Below are 27,328 nucleotides of genomic sequence, written 5' to 3' on the forward strand. Positions count from 1 at the left end.
AACCCGGGCACGTGCCCTGACGGGAATTGAACCGTGACCTCCTGGTTCATAGGCTGATACTCAGCCACTGAGCCATGCCTGCTGGGCTGTACCACCATTCTTTATTTGGACTATAAAACAGTGAATTACAACACTGATGTGAACTTAGGGCAGTGGTCGGCAAACTCATTAGTCAACAGAGACAAATATCAACAGTACAACGATTGAAATTTCTTTTGAGAGCCACATTTTTTAAACTTAAACTATATAGGTAGGTACATTGTTATTAACTTAATTAGGGTACTCCTAAGCTGGCTTTTGCTAAAAACGTCCTCAATCTGATTGAGGTACGTTCGCTGAGGTCAACCCCTTCCAACTCTCCTATCCACACGCGTCTTGTATACTTGTTTCGTCTATCTCCTTTCTGAAAACCAACTTCTGCGCATGGGCCACAAAGTTTCAATCGCACTGTACGTGTGCGCCCGCACGTGGTATTTTGTGGAAGAGCCACACTCAAGGGGCCAAAGAGCCGCATGTGGCTTGTGAGTCGCGGTTTGCCGACCACTGACCTAAGGGATTAAAAATAATAAAACCAAAAACCCCAGGAAAAATACTGCTCTGCCAACGCGTGAAGATGCAATACCTTCTGGAAGGATCTAACGCAGGAAGACTAGGGGGGAAAGGGAGGAAAAAATGGGAGAGGAAGAAGAGATAAAAGATAAAAAACAAGAGAAGGAAAAACATTTGAGCAAAAAAAATGTTCTGTAGGTAGTAGAGCTCAGGTACATAGTAAAAGCTCAATAAACATTTGCTGAACCAATAAAGCAAAAAGGGCTAACCTACAGTTAGCACTGCATGGCCAGCCTTGAGGACTCTAGAAATAAACCGTGCTAAAGCTGAGAAAGAAATGAGAATTCCAAGGGAGTTCAGGACAAAAGCCTATATAAGCACTATTTTTCAGGGTAAAGGTGTGGCTCAATGGTTGAGTATTGACTCATGAACCCGGAGGTCACGGTTGGATTCCTGGTCCGGGCACATGCATGGGTTGTAGGCTTGATCCCCAGTAGGGGGCATGCAGGAGATAGCTGATCAATGATTCCTTCTCATCATTGATGTTTCTCTCTCTCTCTCTCCCTCTCCCTTCCTCTCTGAAACCAATAAAAATATAGTTTAAAAAAGGAACATAGAAAGATATGATAAAAAGGTACGTCCTCTGTATCCTGCTCCTCCTGATATATGCCCTCCCAGAAATATGCAAGCATGCACCATTTTCCCCTGTAAACAGAGCAGTATCATAAAGTACATACTGCAAGTTGCTTCTTTAGTCCCAGTGTATGCCAGACCAACAAGCTCACCCAGGACAGCAGAGATTGCAGCAGTCTGTTAATGCTGCAGTTTATATTTGAACACAAAGATAGTAAAATCATTTTCTTTTATTCTGTGAAATTTCAGTAAAGTAAATAGACGTGTGCATGCTTTATGTTCATTTAGACATGATGATAGGAATTAAGACCAAAGAAGGGCTTTGGGGGAAACTCCCACTATTTCTTTCAGAAGATCTTCGAGGCAGGGGCTGACTTCTCTCGGCTTCTCCACTCTCCTGCCCGTAGGCCCGAATACACACTGGCCTAACTTGCAAAGTAGCTTCTTGAAGATGGACAATCTAGAAGGAAAAACAAAAACAAAAACCAGGAATGAATATTTCCTCTAACTGCTGAAATGTTTCCTCTTCCCTTCCACACTACACCATCACCCTCTCGCACTACCAAAGCGGTTATCATTTACATCTTTTCCCACAACCCCTGGCCGGCCAGTCCAAAGACCTGGAAACAATGCACGGCATTTACATCATGGCTGTGTGAACACTGTGCCAGGCCAGACCAGGCATGAGCCAGGATGACCTTTCCAACGTCACACCTGCCTCTTGAGGAATGTGTTCCCTCAGCATCAAGCACAGCGTCTCCTCTGTGGAAGCAGCTGTTTCTGTAAGTAACCATCCTTACGGCTGCTCAGGTGAGGACTATGGCTCGCATGACCCCTTGATACCCTTGTCTTTTCTAGCTCTTCCTAGTCTTTCTCAGGCCTTCCTCCTCCTGTTTCACGTTGGACTTGTAACCCGAGGTCACTTGTACTTCATTGCTGTCTAGATCTGGACTCAGTTTCCTGAGAACCATGTCTTCTTTTTTCTTGGTTTATTCCTCATTTTGCTGGAGTACAAGGTCAAATCCCTTCCTCAGAGGAGATACGGGCTGGGGAACCTGTATGTGCCTGAAACATCTGGATGGATTTGGTAGGGTGTCGTTCCCTGTGAACTTGGAGGGTATTCCTCTTACTGCTGCTAAGACAGGTTGGTTCAGTCTAATTCTCATTTTTTCATAGGCAAGCCTTTCTCTGGAGAAGGATTTTTAGGATTTTCATCATTGATGCTTTTGAAATTAAACTGAATGTGTCTAGGGATGGCTCATTCATTGTGATGCGTACTTGGGGCCTTTCACTTAAGACCCAAGAACTGCATGGTTGTTTCCTTCTCTTTTCTACTCCCGAGGACTTTACCCAACTCTTAGCTGCTCTATTCAGAGTACAGACCTCAGCTGCTCCTGTACCATCAACCCGGAACTCAGAGCCTCCTGGGCTCCAGCAGAGGAGGCCTAGCTTCCGCTACAGTCCCTCCTTAGTTCAAGAGGCAGCGGCTTTCCCCCCTCACTGCCAACCTGTGATATCCATGCTCTTCCTCCAAAAATGTGTTACTCTCATTACTGCCCCCTTCCCCTCAGCAATATCTAAAATGACATCACTTTAGTCGGAGTCCTGTAATTCATAGGTATGTCTCATAAAGAAAATGGCAATACTCTCATCAGAAACAACTTACCTGTTTAGAACAGCCCATTCACCTGCTCGGTTACAGGGTCCAAATCAATGTCATAGAAACAGGGCCGGGTAGGGAGTCCAGGCATTGTGCTCATCTAGGAGGTGTGAAATAGCATTCCAAATAAACTTGGTGATTTTTCCCCATGTTTCCCTCAGATAGAAAGCCCAAGGCACAAAGATAGAATATGATTTTATAGTTGTCAACAAAATGGTACTCCTCTTGTTAACACACACACAAGCCTAAGCGACTGGTAGCTATGACGCGCACTGACCACCAGGGGGGCAGATGCTCAATGCACAGGCATGGAAACATGGAACAGACTGATGAATCTCAGAGGGAAGGGGGAGGGCGGAAAGAGATTAACCAAAGATCTTATATGCATACAAGCGGCCCAGTGCACAGATTTGGGGGATGTCGGAGAGCCGGTTTCAGCCCGATCCCTGCAGGCCAGGCCGAGGGACCCCACTGGTGCTCAAATCAGTGTACCGGGCCTCTAGTTAAAAATAAAGTCACTTCTCCTGTATAACGTCAAAGAGAAACCCTCAGATCCTTCAGCAAACCAAATGCCAGGCCTCACTCTCCTCTTCCATGCTGACAGTTGCAACAAGAAGCAGCAGGTGCTGAGGAGGCTAAGGAGTCAGTTACTCACCTCCTCCGCCCTCAATTCACAAGACCAAAAGGAGGTACAGGCTTGTCCACTTTTACATTTTGTTTTAATTAAATTTGCATAGATACCCATAGTATTTTTGCTACAGCAACACATCATTAGAAATTAGTATCTTTTAACTTGGGCCAAGACATTTTCTACACAATGTACATGGTTTTGTAACTACTATTCTTTAAAAAAATTTTTTTTATTGATTTCAAAGAGGAAGGGAGAGGGAAAGGGAGAGAAATAGAAACATCAATGATGAGAGAAAATTATGGATTGGCTGTCTACTGCACGCCCCCCACCGGAGATTAAACCCACAACCCGGGCATATGTCCTGCCTGGGAATTGAATCGTGACCTCCTGATTCAGAGGTCGATGCTCAACCTTTGAACCACACCAGCCAGGCTACAACCACTATTCTTACTCGTCCAAATTGGCTTAAGACTGAACCAGTAATGCGTATGGCTTATATTTGCACTTGCTTCTTTTCTAAAGACTTGGCTTTGACAAACATCTACTTAGGTGCAAATTCATAAGGCTTATAAGTGAAAAGTCAGTATATTTTATCTATAACAATGTTCTATATAATGAATACTCACAGGTTCCAAATCAGATCCAGACAGGAAATAGTTTAAGTTGAACTTCTATAACTTAACTATAAAAATGTCATAGAATAGGATGAGTCACCTTCTGTGACACAAAACATCTACACTTTAGAAAACTTAATTCTGACATGTGAATGCCAACCAGTACTCCCTAGAACAGCGGTTGCCAACTGGTGGTCCGCAGGCCATTGGTGGTCCATGAGGTCTGAAAGGTTGGCGACCGCTGCCCTAGAACATACTATAGGGATCTGATGTCGGTCTCTACCCTCAAATTCTATAAGAGATAAGCCACTGCTGGGAGTGGGGGAAGGAGAGGAAGGAAGGGATGGGTCCTGAGACCTCGAAGACAAGCCTGAAGATGGCATTATAAAGACAAAGGACTTGTGCCGTTGATGCAGACATAAATGAGCATGTTGGCAGAAGATGCTAAAGATGGTCCCCAAAACAGTGATAAAGATTCTCAGTATTTTTACTCTTATCCAAAGAAGATTTTGCTCCCTACACATTGGTCATATTGACAATCAGAAAATTTTAAAAATGAAAAGATTATATGTACATACACATACGAATGTAGACATAAAATTCTGAAAAGAAACCACCACACCTTGAATTAATACATAAAATACTCAAATCCTCAGTCCTGTTCAGGCTGCAATAGCAGTTAGGAGGCGTTAAGAATAGTGCTCATCTAGGTTATGCCACTTAGGTTATGTGCAGAAATGTCCTGGTCCAAGCTGGCTTCTAATGCGAGAGTTTGTTCTAGATGACAGAGTCTTGAGCTGGGCAGGATGTGTTTCTCTCTGCACTACAGGCAAACGCATTGGCCTGACCACTTCCAGTGTTGCTTTCCTGGTTAGTCACCCATTGCACACACACATCATCGTGACAATACAGACGGCAGCTACTGCTCTCTCAGCCGGCAGTTGCTAACAGTTCCTCTAGAAAGGACATGTTTCTGCAGTATTCAAGGTGCTGGGCAAACGGGTTATCATTCCTATGAAAAAGGAATTTCTACAAACCCCAAGGACTGACAAAGATGAACATCAGGACATAGCCAAGCCTCCTGCTCCCTGCGAGGTTGAGGGAACACAGGGGTGCAGGCACTTGCCTGACCCACACTGAGAGCTGAGCGGAGCGGGGTCATATCTTTAATAACAAGCCCATGGCCAAAATCAGCAGAGCTCAAAACAGGATTCGGCTTTACTGTTACACACTTTTGACTCTATAATGCCACCTCCTACCACTTTCTTACTGTCTGAAAAAAATAATAAAGTTCCAAAAGGAGGGCTATTGATTTCCTTTTCATTGTGTAGGGAGTGAGTTTAATATTTCAATCCTGTGTGCAGGTAAGTACAATCTGCCGATACAGGATCTAAGGGGGAAACCTGGGCACCAGATCAATGCTAACCCTGGGACAAAGTTCAAGCTGCGACTATGCCCTTAAGCATTTTTCCTCCTTTAATATGCATAAAAGCCACGGCATAAGCTCGAGGCCTGTCAAGAAGACCCAGCAGGTGCAGAGCCCCTGTCCTGCCTCATAGCTGTTGGGAACACAGAATTAACCCGTGAAAGGTGCCCAATGAATGTCAGTTGTGCTTATAAACAAGCTCTATCACAGCCCATCCACTGGGCCCATCCTGGATTCAGTCAGTCACACTGTCACTGGGAAACAGAATTGTTATTCAGCACAAGTAGTCATGCGTCATCCTTGAACTGACACCAGAGGGTCCACAGCAAGAGGATTAATCCTTAACAGGCCCGACTCTGACTATCTCCTCAGCAATGAACTCTGCTCATTTGGCATCTGCCTGCTGGCTTCGCACTCAGTTTAAGACGAGTCGCAGCACTCACTTACCGTTCCAACCAGGGGGTACAGAAAACCAGCCCCGACGCTGGCACGGATGTCGCGAATGGGCAGGACGAAGCCGGTAGGCACACCTTTTTGCTCTGGGTTATGAGACAAGGACAGGTGTGTTTTGGCCATGCAGATGGGCAGATGCCCAAAGCCCTGGGGAAAGAAGGGAACAGAAGCGGGGCAAATGAAAAGCTGACACCGCGAGAAAGAGCTTTTGGGCGCGATGGTGTGGATGCTTCAATTTATTTGAAACATTTCAACTCCCCTTATACCCATCTCCACCTCGCTGCCCTCTAGCTTAGTTAAATAAAAAAAAAGTTGCGGGGAGGGGGGTGCGGAGAGAATCTGTTGGGTGAGGGGAGTAAGTACTCAACCATATCCCAAACGTGAGTATTTTATTTTCATCTATATAGCCAATACAACTCAAGGCCAGCTCTCAATACTTTAGTAAGACATTCCACAATTCCTCCTGGCTTTTCCACACACTCATATACCACCTGTGGTGATAAAGAACTTGGGGCTGGATCACCCAATGCACACTCACTATTTCAGAGGGGCAGAGGCTGCTGCCAGAGGAGGGAAAGCAGTGGGTGCTTATCGGCTAGGGGAACTCGGGGCTGCTTTATAAACAGCTGAAAGAACAAAACAATCAGACAACTACCTGCTTCGTGTAGACTTCTGCCTTGAGCTGAGCCTCAGGGAGCAATTCAATGTCATCTGCCCCATAGATCTTCTGTGCGATGATCCTGATTTTATCCGCTACAGAGAGCTGATAGACAGAAAAGAGGGGGAGACCATCGCTGGAACACGGGCCAGAAGATGTTTTTATATACATATACAGACATGCAAATAGTTTGAGGTTTATTGGGTTAGAACATTTTCTTTTAATGCCAAGCCCCAGATTTTATAAGTGGAAAATGTCCCACAGAGGTAGTTTCTCTCTGTGTGTGTGTATTTAGGATCTCACCAGGTACATCACAAACAATATTGATGACTACCCAAGAATAATTACTTCTTTATAAGTAAAAAATAATGTTCTATGACTGGAAAGCAGTCTCCTGTCAAAGCTGTTTATGAAATAAAACTGATATCCATCCACATAACTCCCGGTTTGCATATGAGAAGTAGATGCTATTCTTCATATAACATATTGATTGGCAATTGCTGTTACTTAGAAATAGTTTTAAAAAACAATCTGGTGACTTCTATGGTGAATATGAAGTGGGAACAGTGTGAAAGGCTATGCCCTCCGTGGCACCTGCAGCAGAGCACAGTGGTCGGAGGCCAGGGGTCTAACTGGTGAGGGCCTGGCCCCGCTGATTATCCACAACAGGGCGCCTGGCTTCTCACCTGCTGCCCAGTGGGGGGAATCACAGCAAACAGCAAAGGAACTGGGAAGGAAAGCTACTCAGTGGTAACTTGGATGAGCAAATTACTAAAATTAGTCCATTTATCTGACTCTACTCCCTAGCAACTAAAGCTAAGAGAATGCACTGGGTGAGTTTTATTTTTTGGAAAGGAATAATAACCTATAAAAAAAAAGTTCCTTTTTGAACTAAACAGTGATAATTTATGAAAGGGTTTTGCATAATGGATACGATTAAAGCAACTATTCAGTTATGGCTTATAAAGATGCAACAGTGCCCTAACCGGTTTGGCTCAGTGGATAGAGCGTCGGCCTGCGAACCGAGAGGTCCCAGGTTCGATTCCGGTCAAGGGCATGTACCTTGGTTGCGGGCACATCCCCAGTAGGGGGTGTGCAGGAGGCAGCTGATCAATGTTTCTCTCTCATCGATGTTTCTAACTCTCTATGCCTCTCCTTTCCTTTCTGTAAAAAATCAATTAAAAATATTATTTAAAAAATAAAATAAAGATGCAACAGAGATTAGTGTCATATGCATCTTGTGACTGGGCTCTATGTGCCAAGGCATGTTCAGAACTTCTGAAGCAAAAGTACTCTGTGGAAGGGTGATTTAAGACCAACAGATGTGGAATAAGACAAAAAGTGGCAGCCTCCTGTTTTTCAGAGCAAAGTTCCAAGCAGAAATGGGTTATAACGAAGCAGGTCTCCTGCTCGCCTTCAAGGCCTGGGGCTCCTAGCAGTAGGCACTGCGGAGGGGTGCTTAGAGAGGATGCCTAGAAAGGCTTCGCATCTGTGTTCATGGCATTTCCTGAAAAGACCACCGGTTGAATAGATTTTCAAACCCGTCTGTGAAACTAAAGCTCCATAGGAAAATGTCCGTGTCCACAGGGCAGTGTTAATTAACTGCCAGTGTATTATATATGCAAGAGGCAAAGAGAAACAAAAGAATGTTAAAATTCAAGAGTAATAGGGTTTCTTCCTCCTACCTTTGGAAATAACCCTTTATGGCTTTTTTTATGTCAATTTTTGAAAGTGTATGATTATCTTTTAAAAACCAAGCCAAGAGCCCACTTAGAGAATACAAACAGAATTAGCTACCACATCCATCCCAAGTTCCTAATGAAGTTCCTTGTTGTGGGCATACCACTTAATGTCCAATCACATCCTGAAATACATGGACAGAGAAATGAAAACAAAACACAACTCTATAATATAAACAACCTTTCTCTGAACTAACTTTATACTTTATTGTTCACGGAATAAGCAGTGCTTCTGCTTGGGCCAGACATCATGTAGTTTACTCAGTGATGGAAAAAATGCTAAAGCCTGCTGGGGTGCGTGGTTTTGCACCCGAGGGCTTCTCTGAACTTGAGGCAGCTCTGTGCCAGGAAGTGAGAAAACGTATCTGAGCCTTGCTGTAGCCCCGTGTCAACTTGCCCTAATATGGTTGGTGCCTTGGGTTAAAGGCCGTAGTGAATTACCCTCCTATATATGACCCCTCCTCCTACCAGCAGAGGAAATGTGCTGTGAGCCTTTCCAAAAGCTAGGACGTGAGCCAACCTCCCAGGGTCTTCTTGCCTGGACCCTTACTCTGTGTGTAGGCAGCAATATGAGTTGGTAAGAAAGCTGTCTAGAGTTGAGGGTCCAGGATGTGTAACTCATCTACATGAGAATCAGACCCACAGAGCTGAAGCTGTTAAACACAGCTCTGAACAGAGGCAGCCACACAGAAACCTCACTGGCTTTTTGCATAGAGCAAGTAACCCACCTTGAGGTCATACAGGAGCCGGAAGCTGCTGGGTGCCTGAGCTGCTTTCTGGACGGCCTGAGCCAGCGCTAGGGCACCCTTGCCCCCTTCTGCCCAGTGAGTACACTTCACGGCGTCGAAAGCCCCATGTTCTCTGGCGAGGCTGCTGACGAGGTCCAGCTCGGTCTCTGTATCTGTCCTGAAAAGGCAGCACTTCATGTTAGAGCACTGACAGTGCCTGAGAAGGACAGAATCTCTCTTGTTTTTGCCATTAAAGCCCTGCTGATAAATGGACATTAATCAAGTAATGTTGCTTGGGTCTGAATCCCAGCTCCACGATTTACTACCGAGGTGACTTTCGGCCCGTTACCTAAGCTTTATGTGCCTGGATTTCCACATGGGTAAAGTGGGAATAATCATAGCACTTATTTCATTTGGGATGTGATGAGGTTGAGATGTCAAAGTACCCAGACCATTCCAGGTATAGCATAGGAATCAATATGTACTCGCTTTAAAAATATTTTGCTTCCCATTCTGCTGTGATTAGGCCATTATGACAAGACCAAAAACAGCATTACAATATTTACACAACCCACGCAAGTCCTCTCTCGCAGGAACACTTCCAGCTCAATACGTTCGACTCTTTGTCATTACAACATCCCACCAGGCTCAGAGAAATAATGCAACTCTGTAGGGCTATGATCTCCTGTTAGCTCAAAAGGCCTCTGGACACCAAACAGAACATTTAACGTCGGGCCTATGTGTTACCCACTTCACCCGGTGGAGGGGAGGGGACCCAGGGGAGCCAAATCTGAGCCTGAACCCTCAGTGGGCGAGGTGACGAGTTCCCTGTGCCGTGTGTGGTGCCCGTCAGAGGCCCCTGAAGCACAGCTCAACAACCAAGAGGAGTAACTGAATCAAGAGCGCTAAAAGCTCCAGGAGACGTTTTCTGACCAGTTTCCACAGTCCCCTGGGCCCCGGCGCTGCACTTACTTGAATGCATTCACAGCCACCACCACTGGGACCCCAAACATCCTGGCATTTTCAATTTGTTTCTTCAAGTTACTGAAGCCTTTTTCCACCAGCTCCAGGTTCTGTAAAAACAACAGTGAAGGTGTTGGTCCTTCTGTGAGGTCAGAGAGAGCACAGCTGAAGACGGTTCCAGATTCTTCTTCTTTTTTTAAAAAAAATATATTTTATTGATTTTTTACAGAGAGGAAGGGAGAGGGATAGAAAGCTAGAAACATCGATGAGAGAGAAACACCAATCAGCCGCCTCCTGCACACTCCCTACTGGGGATGTGCCCGCAACCAAGGTACATGCCCTTGGCCGGAATCGAACCTGGGACCCTTAAGACCGCAGGCCAACGCTCTATCCACTGAGCCAAACCGGTTAGGGCTCCAGATTCTTCTCAAAGGGGAACCTGTCTCCTCAAGCCAGAGCCACTCCCTGTCGGGACCAGCTGAGAGCGCGCAGGTCAGTGACGTATCTCCCACCTCAGCGAGTGTGCGCTGAGGAGCCGCTAACACTGTGCGGCCTCACCACGTGCACATGGAGTGGAGTGGTGCTCGTGTCCTGGCTGTCCTGGCAACACGAGAGCTGCTCTATCTGCTGCCATCACACCATATCTCAATAGCATGATTGCTGTTCGAAGGGAATCAGATGCCCTTAAATAAATTATGTTTATAACCCCTATGTTTATAGATTTTATGTACTCATATGATATAATGGCACTCACTAACTCTACTCAGTGTTGCACAGACCCTTCCATCAGAAGACAGAGCCTAGCACAGTGCCTGGTACTTATTGTACAGCTGCTACGAGTACTGTCAGAAAACTTGAGGAAATCAGGGATGCTATCACAGAGGTTTTAAGGAACTTAACCATGAGCCTTTACTGGGGACAACAGAAAACAACATGAAGCCATTTGTAAGAACCAAATAACATGTAATTTAAAGGAAAGAAATTAAGGAAACATACGTTTAAATATGTTTCCTGCAGCACTGAAAAACTGCAAATAACACAAACTTTCTTCATAGGGGATTTATAATATACACACTCAATAAATGTTTATCATGGAGATGTTATGAAAAATGAGATAATCTGTATTACACGGAACCTGTCAAAAGTGTATTTAGTTGCAAAAGAATGTACTAAGTTGCAAAGCAATGGAGAACTTAATTCCATTTTTGGACAAATAGAAAAATATATGTATATATCATGAAGTTTGTTTTAATGTTGAGAAATATACAGAAAATGGTTAAGAAGATTCAAGTTATACGTTACATTCTCATACTGTTTAACTTTTATACAAAGGGTATGATACTAACATAAGCTTAAAAATACATTAAATATTTAAAAAATATGTAATAGTCATATATAAAGTGATATACACTGGATCATGAGCAAAACCCAGCAGTAATAGCTCTGAGTTTGGGGATTCCATGAAACAGCAGAAAAAAATAGGTAAAAGTATTAAAACATCTGAGATCCTTATAATCATGATTTATGTTTTCCTTTAATAACTGAAAACCAAGATTAGGATTACTTGATATTCCAAAAAGCACTGCTAATTCTTTACCTCCAGTCACATGAAAACCAATTAATATGTAAGGCTGATTGAGAACAGTTTTAAATAAGTGGAATTTCTTAAATGAAGATACCAGCTGGGCCGTTAGGGGCAGTCATTCTAATCAGACACAGGGAATGCGGTGGGGTGGCAGTAGGGCCAGAACCGTGAATTGCACTCCCACGCGTGAGTCAGACAAATGACCATAAAAGGCAAATCATAGCTCAGAAGACAGGCAGACTCAAGGCACTGACAATTTTTTCTAGCTGCTTTTGAAATACTTCATTTGGAGCCTAAACAGTGACCTGTATTGCTTGATAATTTAAGTTTCCAAAAAAAAATCAGAAAATTTGAATTAGTGATAGCGGCTGACCTTACTATCTCATTCGAGGGCCTCTCTCATAACCACCCCACACTGACTCTGGAGATGTTTCTTTGATGGTAAATGACATAAATATGAAAAGGTTCAAGCTCACAACTGTTTGAGCTCCTGCTTGACGCTACAAACCAAATGGAAATTTTGCCTAGAAAAATAACCAGGGTGCTGCAGAAGAAAAGACATCCCTAAAAAGGTCCTTGTGTTTGCTTCTGATTGGAATGGCATTTGGTAATCCACCCGGCCAGTCCAGGGAAGACAAAGAAACTTCCAACAGTCTGGAGCAGGGTTTCTCAACCTCATCACTTCTAACATTTTGGGCCAAAGCATTCCTTGTAGTTGGGGCTGCCCTGTGCATCACTGAAGGATGTTTGGCAGCATCCCTGGTCTCTACCCACTGAATTCCAGTAGCACTCCCCACAAGTTATTATAATAAAAAATGTCTCTAGACATTGTCAAGCATCCCCTGGAAATAAAATTGCTCCCAGTTTGAGAAACCACCGCTGATCGAGGGCAGTGGTTTTACTGGTATCCTATGTGGGGCAATTCTGTTCTATGAGGCACTTCTTCCCTACTGCATTTAATCCAATTCTTCGGCACACTGCAGCCTTTCAGCATTCCTGGGAGCAAGCCTGGGTCAGAGTGATAGCTCCACTCATCTCCAAAGGAGCCGGTTGAGATACGCTGATTCAGCCAGTGGTGCTTTCTAGGTCAAATAATTAGAAATGATTGGAGTTACCTCCTCTATGTACTCCTTGGGAAGAGGCAGTCCGGCAGTAACCTGGAAGGAAAGGAAGAAAGTCAGAGGCATTTTCTATTTACAATTAAATATCAGCTTAAACTGGCATGTGCCATGTGTTAAGGCCAGGAGCTGCAGGCTTGGGGATATAGGACAGTTTAGGGTGTTTCCTGCCCTAAGGATTTAGGACATATGACCAATCCTACAGCACAGAACAAAAACGGCTGCTTTGAGAAGAGTGGACCTTTGTGGCCTAAACGTCGGTGGTGAGAAAGGATGCATCTACAGGGGTGGGGGGGAAGGAGGATGTAGTCTAGTCAGGGGCAATAACATCTCAGTGATGCCCACAGCAGAGGGGTGGAAGTGAAGGTTAGTACAGAGAAAAGGCAGCCGTCAGTCCTCCGAAGGCCACCCTGACATGCCCGCCAATGGAGTCTGTGACAAGCCCTGTGCTGCGACCATGAGCTGGTCTGCAGAGCCAACCCATGCCTTTGTGGATCTGAACCGGGATGCAGGAGCAATACCAACAGGAGGGAAACAACACACACGGGTTCTCTTCCTTGATCAGTGTACTTTAAGGTCTCAGGATACGTAAGCCATACGTTCACTGTTAGAGAGGCACCTGGTGGCCTGGCCCTGCTGCACCCACAGGGCTGAGCATGGGGGTGAAGGTGCTGGTCCAGGAACCCCACTGCGGGCCATGGGCAGTGATTAAGAAGCCTTCCGTTTTTCAGCTTGGACTGCTCCCATTCCTCAGAGACTACAGTGCTCCAACTCCACAAGGGGTCACGAAGAGGTGGGGCTGGAAGCAGGGACCCGAGCCACCTCGTTCTGGCCTCATACGTAGCCCCACGAGGGAATGTGAGCAGCAGGTCTGGCTCCTTGGCAGAGGTGTGTGTATACAACCCTCCTCAGTGCTGCCCAGGTTAAGGGCCCGGCATATTTTTTAGACCATGAGATGAGGAGAAAGGAAATGAAGGTGCAAAGTTGTGAGGATGAGTGCAGGGGTGCAAGAGAGAAATGTTGGTTATAACTGGGAAGGAAAAGGGAGTCAAGCCATGCTGCACTGCTAGCAGAAAGGGGCGTCCTGGGCTAGGGGTGCTTTGTACCTCAGGGACAACAAGCAAAACTGGAGAGGTGGGGGCCGTGCTATGGCAGCGGTTCTCACAGTGAGGCCTGGAGACCTAATCCTTCCATGGGGTCTCCAAGGTCAAGACTATTCCACAATAATTCTAAGACATTATACCATTTTCACTCTTTCTCTCTCATGGAGTATATAACCGACTTTTCCAAAGACTATGGGACATGGGATATCACAAAAGATCATATGCAGAAGAAGAGAATCCAGTGGCCTTCAACGAAACCAGATACTGAAGAGATCTGAAAAATGTACAATACCTGAATTTTGTTTTGGAAAAATACAGTAACTTTTCATTAAAAAAATAAAAAAAATTTATGTTAATATTAACTCAGCTTTAATTCCTCATGTAATAAATATCAATAGATATAACCCACCTAAATAAAAGTTCTTTCAGGCCCTCATTCATTTTTAGGGGTATAAAGAAGTTCTGAGACCAAAGGTTTGAGAAGAACTGCTGTAGTGGCCACTACACTAAGAAACACTGCTTTTGTTCTGTAGGGGAGGGAGGTCTTCTTTCTCAAGTTAGAGGACCAGCTCCTAGGACGGGAATTGAATTCAAGTAATTTATGAACACCAGCACCATGTCTTCACATGTAAGTGCCAAAGAGAGGTGCTACAATAACAGGATGTAAAGTGAAATTTCCAACCCATAGGGACTCGAGAAAACACAAGGTTCAGGTTGGAGGTGAAATAGCCCAGTCCTAACCTGTTTGCATTGCCCACAGGCAGTCCCGAGCGAGCATCTTCGAGCATCTCCCTCTCCCCACCCACCGCAGGATGCTGGTGGTCCCCTCCGGCGTGCACCTCCCCAGAAGGGCTGACCCGTCTCAGCTAAGTAGTTCCGTGGGCTGGCTGCCAGTGTCACTCTTTGGAGGAAAAATGGGACATGTTTTAAAAGAACAGTCTGACCATAAAGGAATTTTTTGAGGGAATAGCAAGCACATGTCCTTGGAGGCATTTAGATATTATCAGATGTTTTCCTCAGAAAGGTAGGCCATGACGCCAATTCCAGCCCTCTGAAAATGCTGAGAGCTGGTCGTGCCGAGTGATAAGAGGCTGCCGGCCTGAACATCCCTTGCTTCTGACACTATTAATCATGAAGATAAGAGCTGCTAATGAAGAAACAGGCACAAGCCATGAAGCTTCCCTTTAGCCTTCAGATTATTCCTGACAATCAGACTCTTCCTACTCTCTTTTTTTTTTGGTTAATCTTCACTCAAGGATATTTTTTCCATTGACTTTTGGAGAGAGTGGAAGGGAGGGAGGGAGGGGAGTGGGAGAGGCAAAGAGAGAGAGAGAGATTGGTTGCTTGGTTGCCTCCCACACAAGTCTCAACTGGGGTCAGGTATCAAACCTGCAACCCAGGTATGTGCCCTTGACTGGGAATTGAACCTGAGACTCTTCAGTTTGCAGGCTGATGCTCTAACTACTGAGCTACCGACCAGGGTGGACTCTTCCTACTCTTGATCCTCACCGTGGGGCCACCTCCGTGCATTTTAAGAGCCCTGACAGTGGCAACAAGCACCACCACGTGAGGGCGGAGACCGGAATACCGGCACTTGATGTTAAAAAACTTTTCCATTCCAATGTCTGCTCCAAATCCTGCTTCCGTCACTGTAAGTAAGGAGAAAAGCAACTGTCAAAATGCTATTATAACTCCCCTGATGTTAAAAAAAACCAAACCAAACAAAAAAACATCTATTCACTGACTGTGCAAAAAGACTCACCTACAAATCCTTCAGGCCCAACAAGCTTGAGTGCAATGCGGTCTGCAATGATAGAGGAGTTTCCGTGTGCGATGTTGGCAAACGGTCCAGCATGAACAAATACCGGAGTGCCCTGTGGAAACCACGACAGTGAATCTGGGAATCCTGCTTCGAAACGGATCCCACAATCAAGAGGAAAGTTAGTTGGAATCCCAAAGAAAAAGACATCCCGAAAGTTAAACATGAAGCTGCCTCTTTATGACAGCAATGTCCCAACTGCAACCCCGAGGAAGAATGGGGAGAGACGAGCAGGCAGAAAAGTCTTGACTCCCCAAGGAAAGTGTGGACACAGAAAACTGATCCGAAAGGCTGGCGCCACTCTGCTCACCTCCAGTGTCTGCATGAGGTTGGGCTTGATCGCGTCCTTCATGAGCACGGCCAGTGCCCCACTCACCCCCTGTAAAATGAAGGCGCGATGTGTTCACTCCGACCAGCAAAAAACCAACCTTCTAACACAAAATTCAGCACTCTTAGATCTTCCTTTTTTAGTCGTCTTAGACCAATTAGTAGTTCTACCTGAACTAGACCATTCAGTTATTTATTTTTTTCTGGATATACTCTGAATTTGCCAGTTATTTTAAGCAGAGAGAACAGCTAGAATAAAAATGACATTCACATGTAATTCTTGGAAAAAGCGTAACTCTGGAAACAAGCATCTCAATCAAGCTCTGTTGCTGCTGGACGAGGGGAATCCATCTAGTTTACACATGCAGATGGTAGTTCTCTGAGTAATGAATTATTTGTAACTTTGGTGTCTGGGCAGAAGTGGCCACAAACCAAATTCAGTATGTGGAAAAACTAAGAATTTACCCAGGAATTCAATACCAAATCTTAAATACCAGGTCCCTCTTCTAAGCCCTCCAACCACAACTGAAAAAACTGGTGACAAAGTAAAATAAAATTATAGACCCCATTTATATTCACTTTTATGAGTTTTGAAGTTTCTGCTTTGGGTGTAAAAATTTAAAACAATTTTCTTTTTTTACACATACTAACTGTGAAAAGAGGATGCTAATGTTTTCCCCCAAGGATCTGGTTCATTGGAATGAGTTCATATTGACATACTGCTTGCTTAATCATAGGCCAACCATACTGGTGTATGTCAACACAAACAGACCTTTAAAGAGTTAATCTAGCCCTGGCCTGGGTGGCTCAGTTGGTTGGAGCACTGTGCCATGCACCGAAGGGTCGCTGTTTGGATTCCTGGTCAGGGCATATGCCTGGGTTCTGTACCTGGTTGGGGCACATATAACAAGTAACCAATCAACGTTTCTGTTTTACATTGATATTTTTCTCTCTCCCTTCCTCTAAAATCAATTTAAGAAATTTAATCTATAAGATCATCTCATTTCAAACCTCATATTATCATGTAGACAGTTCAGAAATAAATCTGAAGTAGAGAACTAGCCTTGTAGGACCATCAGATAACTGGATAATGAATTATTCCCAATGTGTTTATCAGCGTGGATACAGTGGCAGCCAACAAACTCATGACAAGTGGCCTCTGTGTAGGGAGGTGTCATGGGGAGAGGCCAGGGTGTGACCCCAAGCTCAGCAACTAAGGGCCGCACTCGGACTCTGGTGCCCTCTGCAAACTGAAGCCATCTACCCACTTCTGTGAATACTGAGGTTGAACATGTTGCTCAAACCATCTGAAACCTGTGGCCTATAACTGGAGCATACTACCTATTACTCACCATGAAGTACATTTTATAAATTCCCTAATTACCTTGTCAGCAACAAAATCCTATCTGGCCCATACGTGGGGTACCTACCAGGTCTTCGGTACTGATGGGCTCCCCTTTCTTGCTGGATGCCACCACCATTTTGCTCAGTCTCTCTCTCATGTCTTCCAGGGAACTGGTGAGAGCCAGGACAGCCATGATTTCACTGGCCACAGAGATATCAAACTGGGTCTGTTGGGAGGAAAGAGACACAACAGGGAAAACTTTGTTAAACCACAACAGTGAACTGCAAAAGTAATCCTTGTTTGCATCCACAGCTTAAACAAAAGCTTAAATGGGTAGAATAACAGTAATACACAGAGAACTTAATGAAAATAGTTCTCCCCAACAGAAAAAATCTGTAATTATTCCAAGACCTTGATTAGTCAAATCTTTAAAATAAATATTCTAGTAGGACAGTCCTGTGAAAGCAGCTTGTAGTTATGGTTTCCCTAAAATACAACCCGGAAGCTCTTACACCAAAGAGACATACTGCAAAATGGCCACATTTTTAATCAATTTGTGTGCACTGATATTCACTTGGGTCTCCACCTCCAGGAAAAAATGCCCGGGGAAAAAAACACACAGGTGACACATAGGATGTACTGCAAAAGCTGTCAGGAGTGCTCAATCCCACACACCTATTCGCTTCCACTTTAAAAGGAACAGGCAGAAAAGCACCTGGCAGTACCAGTCGGGTGGGAGCGGATGGAGGAGGACAGAAGGAGCAAGGATATGGCTCACTGGAACTAATTTACTTAGAAAGGAACAAACAGTTACCGTCCGTGTGTAACCTTTCTCCGTCGGAGCCTGTCCAATTGTGATCTTCCTCAGGAATCTATCATTGGTATCCAACACTACAGCAGAAAGGGAAGACACAGGACAATGCTAGTAAAAGGACGATGAAGTTAAAGGAACCAGCCAAGTTGTAGAGCAACAAGTCCAACTTAATGCCCATCTATTAACATTTGATTTCAAATCAAATGGCAAAGCTAGAATATGGGTTCAAATTAAGACATGATGTACATATATAGTAAGTGTACAGGAGTTTTGTTTTTTTTAAATATATATTTTATTGATTTTTTACAGAGAGGAAGGGAGAGGGATAGAGAGTTAGAAACATCGATGAGAGAGAAACATCGATCAGCTGCCTCCAGCACACTCCCTACTGGGTATGTGCCCGCAACCAAGGTACATGCCCTTGACCGGAATCGAACCTGGGACCCTTGAGTCCACAGGCCGACGCTCTATCCACTGAGCCAAACCGGTTAGGGCTACAGGAGTTATTTTTAAAGAAACAAGTGTGGACTGGCTTGGTTTTATTCTGTCTAGATAACTCAAACAACTAGGAATCTGGAACCTATTTTAAAGCATATTCGAGCTTACAAGAAAAACAGCAGGCCACAGTTTTCAAAAGGCAGAGGTCTGTGTTGTTCTGCGGGATGACTCACTGGTCTTACACCATCCTGGGAAACACAAGGGCCATGAGCGCAGGGCCAGGCAAATGCCTTTAGAAGCATGCTGGGTAACAGGCCTGCTCTTCCCTTCAGCACGCTGAGAAGAATCACCTCCCTTCAGATGACAGAATAGCTATCCAATTGTATAACCTTGGAGAACATGACAAAGATCAACCAGCTAACTAGTCTTACTTCCGTCTCCCAGGACAAATTACTGTTAACATTTCAGTGTATGTCCAATGTTCTTTTTTTGTATGACGCGTCAAACAATAACAAAATACAAAACGGAGACTTGACTTGGGGTGGTGAACACACAATACTAGTGTACAGATGACGTGTTGTGGAATTGTGCACTGAAACCCTAATAATTTTGTTAACCAGTGTCACCCCAATAAATTCAATAAAAAGGAGGGGAAAAAAAAGAACAACAATGCGCTAATTACACTCTTAATGGGTCAAAGAGGAGAGGCATTTTTAAGACACTTGATAACATGCCAAATTATTTTCTATAAAAACTAATAAACACCCAAAGCAGTTTTGTACAGCACTCAGAGGGACACACACTCAAACACTGCCGCCCACTTGCTAAACGAAGGATATAATGTGTTGTTAAAGCGTACCCTTATTTTAAAAAATATATAGTGTCAAGTTCCTTGTATCTAATTTCTCTGCATAAAATAGCCAGTCAACAGGTAAAATCCATTCCCCACCCTGGTCTGCTTTTGCTTTCTTAGAAAACATAAATTAGACATTAAAGCAAAGGAAAAGTGAATGAGATACTAAATTTTCAAAGTGGATCTTTAGCTTATTCCTCATAAAATATTATACTATCTGTCTAAAGCTATTGAAGCAAAAAAAAAGAGAAACATCAGTGTTTTTATATGCTGAGAGTCATCTTAAAAATGCCATTAGCTAGAACAGTTACTGAGCCAATGAAAATCACAAAACAGTCAATAAATTGGCTGTCAGTTGCATTCCGCATGACGATGAAAATTCCTTCCCAGTAGTGATCCAGGGTAGATGGATGCACTCTTGGTACAAAATAAAACTCTAAGCTGGGCTAGTTGTACATAGAGAAAAGCAACATATGGCAGTGAAGCCAGGCAACTCACTAAATTGCATGTTTGAACCTTGAAGGCTACCTACTTTGTTATAACAGAGTATAATAAAAAGAGGTGAAACTGAGCCGAAACCGGTTTGGCTCAGTGGATAGAGCGTCGGCCTGCAGACTGAAAGGTCCCAGGTTCGATCCCGGTCAGGGGCATGTACCTTGGTTGCGGGCACATCCCCAGTGGGGGGTGTGCAGGAGGCGGCTGATCGATGTTTCTAACTCTCTATCTCTCTCTCCCTTCCTCTCTGTAAAAAAATCAATAAAATACATTAAAAAAAAAAAAAGAGGTGAACTGAGTAGGCAAGCTAGAGAGTTGCAAGAAAAATAAAGTCACTTATGCCAGACAAGGGTTCTGAGAACAAAGGCCAACGTGATTCAAGAAGTGACTGAACGTAATTTCTCTACTTCATGACACTAAAACTTTTTCATAAAATAAAACTTGCAAAATGTTATTTTTGGTTTATGCATGAACTTCTTTGAAACCACCCTCACTCCAATCAACACTGAATAGTCAGCAAACGTCCAACTTGCCCAAGAAAAGGAGGTTTGAATACAGCTAATAAGGAGAGAGATGGATGGAGGTGGCCAGAAAAATGAGTAAGTCATCATCTTGGTCATGTCTTAACCATAAAAATATCAATACGCAAGCTTCCAGACTTCACATGTTAACAACCCTTACAGAGGGCGTGGCGTGTGCAGTATAACCAAAGCAGAGGGGGCGTGTATATGGCTCTCGTACCTCTTTGCCAAGTTATGGTTTCCGGATCAATATCCAATCTTGCAAATCTGTTTATCTCTTCATCTGTCAGTGTGGTAGGGTCGGTCTTTTCAATGCCTAGTCTCTGAAGAGGCAGTAAAATTAAAACATAACACAAACCAAACAAAAGCATAATAAATTAAAAAATTTTTGATTCCCTGTCTCCAGATAGGGTCTCCTCTCGGAAATAGAAACCGTGTTAAATTCAGAAGGGAAAACTATGATCCCCTTTGCTAAGCGCTGAATTACTAGTCACATGTGTACAAAATATTATTAAAATGTTTGGCCTCGGCTGGTTTGGCTCAGTGGACAGAGCGTCAGCCCTCAGACTGCAGGGTCCCAGGTTCAAGTCCGGTCAAGGGCATGTACTTCAACTGCAGACAAGATCATGGTCAGGGGCCCTGAAGGAGGCAACCAATCAATGTCTCTCCCTCACATCGATGTTTCTCTGCCCCACCCCCCTTCCCCTCTCTCTAAAAATCAATGGAAAAATATCCTTGGGTGAGGATTAAAGAAAAATTAACATGTTTGTCCCAATAATTGAGCACCAGAGGCATTTTCCTAAACCTAGCCCTAAATAAGCAGTGACCAAGAAGCGTTGTGGCTAATTCAACAACCCCAAACAAGGTGCAAAACTTTTCAGTCAGACAATTGAGAAGCCCAGTTAAACACTGATGTGAGAGAGAAACATCAATTAGTTGCCTCGGTACATGCCCTGACCCAGCATTGAACCCACAACCCAAGTATGTACCCTGACTGGGAATCGAACCTGCAACCTTTGGTATACAGGATGACACTCCAATCAACTGAACCACCTGGCCAGAGCAAATCCTAGAGCTTTTTAAAGGATCATTTAATATAAATGTGGGGACATAAAGCATTAATGCAAGTCAAAATGTTTCAGTGAACAAGTTTTAGCAGTTCAACTTTATAACAATATAAATAAACCTGTTAAATTTTTCTGGACAATGCCAGCATTTGGATTTTTAAAAAACAAGTAAATTTCTTACTGATGGCAACTACCAGTAAATGGTATTTATAGCATTTTTTTTTATCAAATAGTAGATTCCATCCATTCACTGTACTTTTCTGAGTTGTCCTGTTTTTAGTATCTGTCTTCTGTGCTATTCCTGTAAATTTGCTATTAAAACACTACTAGCCAGTGTGGCTCAGTTGGTTGAGCATCATCCCATGCACCGAAAGATTGCCGGCTTGATATCTGGTCAGGGCACAAACCTAGATTTGGGACCAAGGTCAGGGTGCGTATGGGAGGCAACCAATTGGTATTTCTCTGTCACATCTGATGTCTCTGTCTCTCTGTCTCTGTTTCTTCCCTTCCTCTCTCTCAAAACAAAATCAATTAAAAAACAATTTACAAGGGCGGGGGAAAAAAGGAGACATATGTAATACCCTTTGTAATACTTTAAGCAATAAAACAATAAAAAAAATAATAAAAATAAAAAACAATTTAGTCCTGCACCTCCCTACAGCTAACAGAAAGTTCCACCAACAAAGGCAAGATTAAAAGTTGCTGGCTCTTTCCATGGTATTTTGCTGCCCCACAGAACACAACTCTTTTATAAATAGGGTAGTAACTGCCTTACCTGATGCATAGGATTGTGGGGGGTGGGGGGGTGGATGTAAAAACAAAATAAGCTAAAGAACATTGTACTATGTAAAATACACTTTTCTCCAAGTCTAGGAAAAAATGCATGCATAGTGACAGAACTGTAAAGTAAGTAGAGTAAATGTAAACAATTAATGCTTCTGGATAAAGGGGAGCTCCATGTGTTCTTCTTACAGCATCAAAATATCAAACTATGCCAAACTGGTTTGGCTCAGTGGATAGAGCGTCAGCCTGCGGACTCAAGGGTCCTAGGTTTGATTCCGGTCAAGGGCATGTACCTTGGTTGTGGGCACATCCCCACTGGGGGCGTGCGGGAGGCAGCTGATTGATGTTTCTCTCTCATTGATGTTTCTAACTCTCTACCCCTCTCCCTTCTTCTCTGTAAAAAATCAATAAAATATATTTTAAAAAAAAATCAAGCTGTAAAAATTAAAAATAAAGTGAGAATATAACTACTGTTGATAACACACACAAGGAATGTAATGTTCATTCCTTTTTATTGTAAGACTAGAGGCCCGGTGCACGGGTGGGGTCCCTCAGCCTGGCTGGCGATCAGGGCCAATGGGCCGACTGGGGGAGGGACCATGAGAGGTTGGCTGTGGGAGCTCACGGACCACCAGGGGGCAGCTCCTGCATTGAGCGACTGCCCCCTGGTGGTCAGTGTGCATCATAGCTACTGGCTGGTCGTAAAGGTCGCTTAGGCTTTTATATATATAGATGTGCCAGTTTGTTCATCCACTCATCCACTGAAGGACCTTTGGGTTGTTTTTCAATTTTGGAGATTTTTAAATAGAGCTGCTAAAAACATTCATGCTTTTGTATGAACACAGTTTGTATTTCTCTTGGATAAATACCTAGGAGTGAGATTTCTGGCTATGTGGTTGGTATAGTGTATATTTAATGACTATATATTTTTTATAGAAACTCAAGATAGAGAAATAACCATTCTTGCTTAAAGTCTCAGTACTGGGAAGAGCAGAGATTCAAACTTCAGAAGCCTCTATGCTGCCATGCTGGCCTCCTGACTCCTATCCATGCTACAAAGGAGGTGTCAGCTTTTGTAGCTGAGGGCAGGTTGTCAGTGCTTTATTTATTTCAGGATAACCAATTATAACTTATAGGTAAATGGGAAATAACCTCTACTGCCAGTCTTTGTTATGTCGATTACGCTCTTAAGACTATGGTTATGCAGGTAACTTTACCCAACATAGGTGACTCTAAGGAGATCTCTGCTTCTTATCATTTACTCAGTGTCATACAATATCAAAAATGAAAAAGGGAAAGCTTACCCGTAACCTTCGGATTTGGATATCAGAAAACTTTCTCACTCCATTTACTGATGGTACCAAACGATTAAAGAGAGCCTGAAAGAAAAGGAGGAAAGGGGCTTTTAAATGAACTCCATTGCTTTGCTACCTGTATCACTAGCATCCAAGGGACCAACATTAATTCAGGTGCTTGAACCCTTTCAAAAGTGCCCATGGGACCTCCGTGCCTACCTTGTCCGTCTGAGTCTGTTCGTGGAACATCCGGGCATCGATGGCCGCGGCAACGAGGTTATTAGCTGCAGTGATGGCGTGGATGTCACCAGTGAGGTGCAGATTAAACTGGGAAAGAGCAGAAGCCACATCAGTCTTCTAACTTTCCAACATCCATTCTATTCGCACCAAATCAATCCCCATGTCAAAGCCAATGGACAGCTGATGGCAGCACAGCTAGTGGACAAAGCCCCGATACAGGCAGATCTTGAATACATAAATTACTGTCTTCAGAAGAAACTGTGGTTTCCCCTAAGTGACATGTCCAGGGACCACAAACACCATCCCACCGGGATCAACAGCAACACTGAGTTACTGACGGCATGTCATGTCCTTTAAACAGTGAGCAAGGAGTACAATGGAGCAACCCAACTCTATGCCTGTACACTGTTCCCGTTTCTGCAGTTATTACTCTGAATTTACTCTATGTTGGTTCTTCTCAATCTCATGCTTCATTTGATCACTTGCTTAAAATTATTAATACCCCGTGAAAGCCAGACTTTGAAGTCCTTATCATGTCAAAAAACCGAAGCTGCCTCACAACTTTGTAAATTAAGATGCTTTTTCCTTAAGTGTCACTTCTGCTGAGAAATAAGTCATTTGTCCACTAAGACCTCTACAGTAAAGCTTAATTTCTAGAAGGAAAAGCCATAATAAAGGGTCTGAGTCAACCAAATCCCAGGACACGTTACCTCTTCCATAGGAATGACCTGAGAGTAGCCACCACCTGCAGCGCCACCTAGAGGACAGGTCAAGGGTGAGGCTCATGTTAGGCATGTTTCTCCACAGAGGAAACCAAATCGATTTCATAACTGCTACACATATTATTTATTTACTTTCTACAACCATTTGGACGGATTTGATCAGTGTCTTTAATTTTTGTCTACAAGCTGAAACACTCGATCTTTCTTGTGCTGAACAGCCTCTCAACTGAAATCTGAGTTGATGAACACATACATACCGACTTACTAGTATTATCTTTAGAAACAGGTTCCTTGTGATTCCTAACATCTGTTAGAAGTCCCAGCCTATAGTTACATAAAGGCAAACCTGTTCAGTTTTCCACTCTCATAAACACCCCTCTGGCATTTTAAAAAGGGGAATATTTAAAATACACACCAAACACAGAGACTACAATTCTTCCTAAGTAGGAGACACACATTAGGAAACAGGTTAACTGCTAGATTTTTGCTGGCGTATCTGGAATAATAACCAAAGGCCAGTCAAAAAAATATCCAGGTTTCAAGTTATCAGTGAGATAAATGTCAGCTTGAGATGGATTTTTAAATTTTATTTCTTGGTGAGGAAGAGACCATGCAATGAAAATGGGGCAGTTTGTGATATGAGGAAAAGGAGAATATTGGGTTCAATAAGTAGAACAAGGAAAAAGGCTCATTCAAATGTAAGGGAGTTAAGACAAGCTCAAAAGCAGAGCTAAGTCAGCACATTTATGAAACAGATCAAAACAACAGGCACAGGAGCAAAGATGGCACCCCGAATTAACATTAGTAGAAATCATTAGAACAGGCAAAATATGTGATGCCCTATCACTGAGCCAATAGGATTGTACTTAATTATAATTAATGAAAATAATTTTAATTAAAAGAACCTGTCTACAGCACTGCAGCTATCAAAAACTGAAGGTGACGTACGATGACGGACATCGTGTTTTCATGCAATCAGATGAAACACTGTTGATGGTGTTGTTTTAGAGTTTGAAATAGACATGGGGCCCACTCTGGTACTTAAGATTAGTGCCTTTGACCCAGTTGCCTCTGAAGTCCCAGTTGCTGCTATTGCAAAATGGAGATAATACTGTCTTACATTAGAAAATAAAATAAAACACATACACTGCTTAGCACAAAAGCTGGTATAAAGCACATTCTCAAGCAGGGTAGGCTTTTCTTATTCCCACAGGGTGAGACATCTGTAGGGTTTGTCTATGTCTCTAGAAAGTCAGCATGGTGACTGATTACCTTTATTGTTACCATGACAACTGATGATTAGTCATACAAAAGCACCTCTGCCTACATAGTACTCATCCCAGGAGTCCCTGTGCAGTGTCACACAGTGACAGCAGGAGCAGGCGCTGGGGTGATCCGATGAAAGCCTTCACCAAAAGCACCACGATAGGTGGGTGTGAGGAAGACATTCCTAACGTCTAAAAAGCCGAGGGCCCCGTGAGCATTCATGGGTCAAGAGGGCCAGAGAAGACTGAGGGAGAGGCAGGTGTCCTCTGGCCACCCACGGTCTACTCCCAGGGATACCTTTAATTCCAAAGGTGGGGCCCTGAGAAGGCTGCCGTACACACGCGAAGACGTTCTGATGGAGGTGGGCGCCGAGGGCTTGCACCAGCCCAATTGTGGTGGTGCTTTTCCCTTCTCCCAGGGGCGTTGGAGTTATTCTTCACGATGAAAGCAAAAGAGGAAAGTTACATTTAGGGGGATTAAACTGATGTGAATCACTAAGTCAGATCTAACAGATCCTAGAGAATGACTCCTAACCTGAATAAGAAGACGAAAGACCCGAAAAAGGTCTTAGGAGTCTTGGTTGTAACTTCCCCTAATTTTAAATCAAAAAACACTGCTGTGCTTTAGCTGTTCTCACTGTAAGGAGAAATACACTTTACCTTGTAGAAAGACACTACTATGATTTAAATTTCTCAACCTAGTCTCAAAAACTAGCTTTTATATGTAACTCAGCCCAGCAATAAAAACGAATGCTCAATAGAGGTAACGAATTAATGAATTTGGGGTTAAGAAAAAGCAATTCCATATGAAGACGAGGTTTTAAGATCCAATTCTTTCACTTACTAGACGAATAACTTGACAAATTTTCTCATCTCTGAAGGTTATAATCTACTCTGACCTCACAGTGTGGCTATAAGGATCAAATTAGATAAAAATACCTGTGAAATGCCCTAGCTGGTTTGGCTCAGTGGATAGAGTGTCGGCCCGTGGACTGAAGGGTCCTGGGTTCGATTCTGGCCAAGGGCATATGCAACGGGGTTGCAGGTTCAATCCCCAATAGGGGGCATGCAGGAGGCAGCTGATCCATGATTCTCTCTCATCAGGATGATTCTATCCCTCGCTCCCTCTCCGCTCCTCTCTCTAAAATCAATAAAAATATATTTAAAATAAAAATACCTGTGAAAATGCTAAAACCAAAGTAAAGGAACCTCCACACATACATGCTAAGTGCAAATGCAACCCCTGGTGATAATAATCAGGATTAATACTAAGATATGATTGGCAAATGAATAGAAGTCGCACCCAGTCACCACCACGTATTTGCCGTCGGGCTGCTGCCGCAGGCGGTCCAGCACTGACAGCAGGACTTTGGCCTTGGTTTCACCGTACAATTCCACCTCCTCAGAGAACAGACCAATTTCTCGAGCCAGCTTACTGATGGACTTTGGCTTGCAGGATCGGGATATGTCAATGTCACTTAAAA

The 27,328-nt window shown here is 43.6% G+C and overlaps 1 protein-coding gene across 1 annotated transcript in view; it reads right to left on the minus strand.

Moving 5' to 3' along the window:
- Nucleotides 1–1,394: 1,394 nt before the first annotated feature.
- MTHFD1 (methylenetetrahydrofolate dehydrogenase (NADP+ dependent) 1, methenyltetrahydrofolate cyclohydrolase, formyltetrahydrofolate synthetase) overlaps nt 1,395–27,328 on the minus strand; it is a 54,320-nt gene continuing 28,386 nt past the window's right edge. Inside the window, exons 11-28 of the mRNA XM_005874033.2 lie at nt 27,148–27,321; nt 26,143–26,279; nt 24,568–24,614; nt 23,837–23,944; nt 23,627–23,701; nt 20,693–20,795; nt 18,166–18,242; nt 17,437–17,577; nt 15,990–16,058; nt 15,623–15,734; nt 15,370–15,509; nt 12,755–12,796; nt 10,064–10,164; nt 9,092–9,269; nt 6,622–6,729; nt 5,961–6,113; nt 2,849–2,942; nt 1,395–1,642 (exon numbers count right to left, since the gene is read on the minus strand). Of these exons, the coding sequence (XP_005874095.1) occupies nt 2,853–2,942; nt 5,961–6,113; nt 6,622–6,729; nt 9,092–9,269; nt 10,064–10,164; nt 12,755–12,796; nt 15,370–15,509; nt 15,623–15,734; nt 15,990–16,058; nt 17,437–17,577; nt 18,166–18,242; nt 20,693–20,795; nt 23,627–23,701; nt 23,837–23,944; nt 24,568–24,614; nt 26,143–26,279; nt 27,148–27,321 (1,855 nt within the window). The 3' untranslated portion in view covers nt 1,395–1,642; nt 2,849–2,852. The remainder of the gene's footprint in view (nt 1,643–2,848; nt 2,943–5,960; nt 6,114–6,621; nt 6,730–9,091; nt 9,270–10,063; nt 10,165–12,754; nt 12,797–15,369; nt 15,510–15,622; nt 15,735–15,989; nt 16,059–17,436; nt 17,578–18,165; nt 18,243–20,692; nt 20,796–23,626; nt 23,702–23,836; nt 23,945–24,567; nt 24,615–26,142; nt 26,280–27,147; nt 27,322–27,328) is intronic.

This window comes from Myotis brandtii, unplaced genomic scaffold (genome assembly GCF_000412655.1).
Source record: "Myotis brandtii unplaced genomic scaffold, ASM41265v1 scaffold423, whole genome shotgun sequence".
In the NCBI taxonomy this organism is placed as follows: Eukaryota; Metazoa; Chordata; class Mammalia; order Chiroptera; family Vespertilionidae; genus Myotis; species Myotis brandtii.